At 28.7% G+C, this 5,570-nt stretch overlaps 1 protein-coding gene across 1 annotated transcript; it reads left to right on the top strand.

Moving 5' to 3' along the window:
- The first annotated feature begins 239 nt into the window (after nucleotides 1–239).
- LOC149374081 (uncharacterized) lies at nucleotides 240–3,564 on the top strand. Its single transcript, XM_089594995.1, has 6 exons — nucleotides 240–246; nucleotides 1,595–1,974; nucleotides 2,222–2,481; nucleotides 2,791–2,920; nucleotides 2,992–3,193; nucleotides 3,236–3,564. The coding sequence occupies exons 1-6, from the start codon at nucleotides 240–242 to the stop codon at nucleotides 3,562–3,564; spliced, it is 1,308 nt and encodes a 435-aa protein (XP_089451121.1).
- The last annotated feature ends 2,006 nt before the right edge of the window (nucleotides 3,565–5,570 follow it).

The following is a 5,570-nucleotide window of genomic DNA, read 5'->3' as shown; positions in this document are numbered from 1 at the left end:
CCGGGCCTGCAGTCTGCAGCAGCAGATGAAGAAGAAAAAAAGCAGAGCGTGTGTGTGCATCGTGACCAACGGACCAAGAATCAGAAGAAGTTTGCGAGTCACCTCGTGCTAATTAATTTTCTGTATAAAGAGTCTGAGCTAAGGATTCCAATAAGATACCCATGATACCTGAGTCAAGACACGTTTCATTACTTATTCGTTGTATAAGATTTGTTGTGGGTATTTTGTGTAAAGACAATATGAAACGTAAGTATTTATTTTAACAAAACATAGTATAAAATTCATGCCTAGATTACAAGAACGGTTTATTGTACGAAGATTATTATAGGTTAAAAAGTACCAATATTTCATCATAAACAAAACCAACATGTCATCTACCCTCGGAAACATATATCAAACCTTATTCAAAGAATATACTTTTCTTTATGACAAATATGGCCCAGCTGATGTGCAAGCAAAGTTGAATGAGAGATGGAACAGTATAATAAAAGTGGAAAAAAAGGAAAATCGTATTACTGCAGCAAAAAAGTTGTTAGAAGAAATTCGACAAGAAACCACGAAAAAAAAGGCTCAAAGAACTTTAAACTTTTTTAAAGTATTATAAGATTTCTTATTTTACATACGTAATATATTACAGTTTAGTGAATTAATTTACATGTACGTTTATATCTTTGTATTTTTAGCCATCAGGGTCGAAAAAAACAGACACATTCCATGAAACAATTGCTATCGAGCCTTTACAAAATGTAGCAGATATTCATAATTTCGATAATGTAGAAAATAAAACTATTGACTCAACTTCAAAAGATAGTACCCAGATAACTTTAGTAAATTTTCATTACTCTACGAATTCTACAAAAGAAACTGTTGACTTTCTAATACCAATTAATGTATCTGCACTATTGTTATTATTTTATTTCAAATTTAAAAGTGATTTAACATTTTTCAAATCAATTTTATTTTTGTTATTAAAAAAATGATTCAATAATACTAGAAGTAACTTGTTGCAAATTTTTAATAAGTTAATGACTCATGATTCTTATATCTATTTATTAATATCGTATTTTTTAAGAAAAACATTAAAAAATGTTTCATATTTTCAGAGATTTTATAATTAATTTTTTTTCATAAATTTATATTTTGAGTCAATTTTCATATTTGGTTTAGTTTACAGCTTGTTCACTGAACAACGTTGTGGAAATTCCTCCAAGTGGACAAAATAAGCGAAAATCTTATAAAACTCCAGTTCAAGATGCTGTTCAGGAAAAAATATCAAATTTTGAAAGAGATTTGCAGATTGAACTTTTAAAACAAAACGCTGGTTTAGCTACAATTGAAACAAAAAAAAATATCAAGGAATTACAAAAAAATATTGATCAAGAAAAAAATCATTTGAAAATTCTGCAACAATCTGCAAAACGCCAAAAAACTCATCGAGATGAAAAAAATTCTGCAATAAAAGAATTCTGCATAATAAATCCTAAATCAAGTAAAAAGTTAAAAGTTCATGCAAATCATGGAAGACCAAGTTTAGAAGTACAACAACCCGAACTTTTAAACACTATTGTAAATCTTGTCACTTTTGGGGCTTCAGCTCATGATAAAAGACGGAATGAAACATTAAATAGTTGCAAAACTTTGACTGATCTTCACAAAGAGTTATTAGCAATCGGTTTTCAAATTTCAAGAGCTGGTACTTATTTACGCTTGCGACCAAGACAAGCAAGTTCTAATGAAGAAAAAAAACACATAACAACCGTGCCAGTTCGTCTCAAGCGGGCGCAAACCAACAAGCATAAGAATCATCTTGATCAAAATTTTTGTACTGCGACAATAAGGAGTCTTGAAATTTTAGCTTCAATTCTTGGGCCAGATCAATGCATATTTTTATCCCAGGACGATAAGGCAAGAGTCCCTTTAGGAATTACAGCAGCAAATAAACAAGCTCTAATTCTCATGCATCTAGACTACGAGGTAATGTACTTATAGTGTAAAAAAATGAAATTTAACTTCAACAAAATAAGAATTTAACTTAATGCGTATTTATAATATTTATTTGTTTACAATAATATTTATTTATTTACAATAATATTTATTTATTTACAATAATACACATTTACAATAACATTAAACACTGAAAAATTATATTTTTATATTCTTAAAAAATTTCACTTAAAAATAAAACAAACAATCATACTAATTAAAACATTTAAATTTATAGATTCGTTTGCCAGATCATGACTGGGTTGTGGCCGAGAAGCATAAACTTATCCCTTCGGTGTATGCTCTTATTGTTATAAAACCTGATCAATTGGGAATGCCAGATGCAGTCACATATTCTGGCCCGACATATATTTCTATACGAAGTGGTAAACATTCGGCTTCAACTGCCTCGACCCATGCATTAGATTTTGATAGACTTTTTGAAATAGAAGAATGTAAAAACATGCTGATTAATAAAAAAACTGGAACTGTTAAACCAATTGTATTCTTATCTGTTAATGGTGGACCGGATGAGAACCCCCGGTACCAAAAAGTTATTCGACATGTTATCGGTCATTTCATCAAATATGATTTGGATGCTATTTATGTATTTACCAATGCTCCAGGACGAAGTGCCTACAATCGGGTCGAGCGCAGAATGGCACCGTTGAGTAAAGAATTATCAGGAGTTATTCTTGAACATGACCATTTTGGAACGCACTTAAGTAAAAGCGGTGAAATTATAAATATTGAGCTGGAAAAACAAAATTTTAAATATGCTGGTAATGTTTTGGCAGAAATATGGAATAATATGATAATTGATAAATTCCAAGTTTTTGCTGAATATAAAGATTTAGAAGAAGAAATGTTGATGCCAGAACTTCCAGATGCTGAATGGTATTCAAAACACGTTCGAGAGAGCCAATACTTACTTCAAGTAAGAAACATTTTTATACCTTAAGATTTCATGCTGTGGCTCTGGAGTTTTACTTCAACGTTTATTTTCAGGTCATCAAATGCTCTGATATTTCTTGTTGCTCGCCGCATCGTAGTGGATTGATTTCAATTTTAAAAGAAAGATTTCTACCACCGCCTTATTCGCTTTCTCAAACTTCTACCGGACTGAATGCCCCTTCTCCAAATCCAAATGGTTTTGATGACTTTGCTCCGTTATTAATGCGTATTGCTGTAGATATCAAACTAGATACAGGCAATTTTAAATTAATGCCTTACGATTTTTTTTGCCCATCAGTTCAAAAAGATTTAAAAGATCGAACGTGCGATAACTGTGGAATCTATTTCGTAACAAAAAAGGGTCTTAAATATCATAGAGAACAACTTCACAAGGAAAATATCTCGTTCAAAAAAGTTCGACCAAATCGAATAATAAAACGGCGTGATGGAGAGCTACGATGTCTTTTTCATGACGAAGATAATATAGTAGAAACGGTTGAATGGGTAGAAAAGAAAGCTCTCAATACCGATGGAATAGACTTACCAATTGAAAAACAGAAAAGTGACCTGCCTTTAATCGATGATATCGTTGAATGGTCAACAAAACCGTTTGAAGAAGATTTTTAGTATTATTTTTAAGACTAATTTCTTACGTTACCAAAAATTAAATATAATAACTAAAATATTTTAGAATAAAATAAAAAATGACTTATATTAAATAATATAGTTTATGAAGAAAATGTAGATCTTTAAATTAAATAAATTACGAAACATTGTAAATTAAGGTAATTTAATTTCTTTTTTTTCCGTTTAAATTTTTCGTTGTTACGTAACGTTTTTTTTTGGGGGGGGGGTGTAAGGTTCCGTGACGGATGCGTTACGATGGGGGAGGGAGGGTATAAATTTCGCTCGTATATGCGTTACGTAATTTATGAACGTCCCCTCATCATCATTATCATCATCACCACGATCTTGATCATCATTCTTATCATCATCATCGTCAACATTATCATCATCCTTATCATCATCATCGTCATTATCATCATTATTATCTTCATCATTATCATTATCACCATCATCATCATCATCATCATTATCATGATTATTATTATTATTATTATTATTATTATCATCATCATTATAATTATCGTCATCAATAGTACTATTTTATTAATCATCTCTATTTACATAATTAGTATAATTATAAGCATTATCCAATTTAACATCATTTGTACTATTACCATCTTTACTTACATCATAACTATTATTGTCATTATTATTTTTACTCCTTAATATAAGTGTTATCGTCATCATAAACTGGATTATCAGCTTTTTCATTATGATCATTATAATTATCATCATTATTATTATCATCATCATCATCACGATCATGAGCATCATTCTTATTATTATGATTGTCATTAATATCATTATCATCGTTTTCTTCATCATCATCATCATCATCATCATCATTATTAACAGTATTATGAATATCATCATTATTATTAATATTATTATTATCATAATAATCATTATTATTATCAACAGCATCATCATCAACATAATCATCATCATTATTATCATCATAATCATCATCGTTATTTTTATTTTTATCATTATCATCATCATCATCATCATCATTATCATCATCGTTATTAGCATTATAATCATCATTATCAGTACCGTTATTGATTGTGTCATTTAATTGATCATCTTTACTTACATAATTATAATAATCATAAGCATCTTTTTTCCATTAGCATCTTTACTTACATCATAACTATTATTGTCATGATTATTATCACTCTTTAACATAAGTTTTATTGTTGACATAAACTAGATAATTATCTTTTGATTATTATTATCATCATCATCATCCTCATCGTTGTTTTTATTTTTATCATCATTATCATCATCATCATCATCATCATCATCATCATTTTCATTATCGTTATCATTCATACTATTATATTAATTATCTCTACTAACATAATTATAACAAACATTAGCACTATTGACATAAACATAATCTTCACCATCATTATCTTCTAAAACATTATCACTATTATCGTCATAATTAATCACTCTTTAAAATAAAAAGCATCGTCATTATAAACTGTATATCACTGTTTTCATTGTCATTATCATTATCAACATCATCATTATTATTATCGTCATCATCTTCATCATTATTTTCAGTATTATCATTGTCATCATCATCATAATCATCATCATAATCATTATCATCATTATCATCATCATTATTATTATCCTCATTATTATCATTATCAGCATCATCATTAACCTTATTACCATCATTTTCATCATTATTATCATCGTTATTAATGGTATCATTTTATTTATCATCTTTACTTACATGATTATTATTATCATAAGCATCATCCAAATTTACATAATTTTTACCATTAGCATCTTTACTTACATTATAACTATCATCGTCATGATTATTATCACTCTTTATCAAAAGTATTATCGTCATCATAAACTGGATTATTATCTTTCTCATGATGATCATTATCTTTATTGTCATTATCATTTTTATTTTTTTATTAATATCAGTATCATCATCATCATCATCGTTATCGTCATTATTATCAGTATTATTAATATCA

The sequence above is a fragment of the Copidosoma floridanum genome, unplaced genomic scaffold (genome assembly GCF_036245765.1).
Source record: "Copidosoma floridanum isolate Cflo_tuat_1 unplaced genomic scaffold, Cflo_Japanese_pri ptg000022l, whole genome shotgun sequence".
NCBI classification, from domain to species: Eukaryota; Metazoa; Arthropoda; class Insecta; order Hymenoptera; family Encyrtidae; genus Copidosoma; species Copidosoma floridanum.
This window is presented reverse-complemented; position numbering and strand designations above follow the sequence as displayed.

What these genes read in the sequence shown, in the direction of transcription:
- LOC149374081 (XM_089594995.1), top strand. An exon ending in TCATGCATCTAGACTACGAG is followed by an intron (nt 1,975 to 2,221) that starts GTAATGTACTTA and finishes TTAAATTTATAG; the next exon opens with ATTCGTTTGCCAGATCATGA. An exon ending in AGATATCAAACTAGATACAG is followed by an intron (nt 3,194 to 3,235) that starts GCAATTTTAAAT and finishes TTTGCCCATCAG; the next exon opens with TTCAAAAAGATTTAAAAGAT.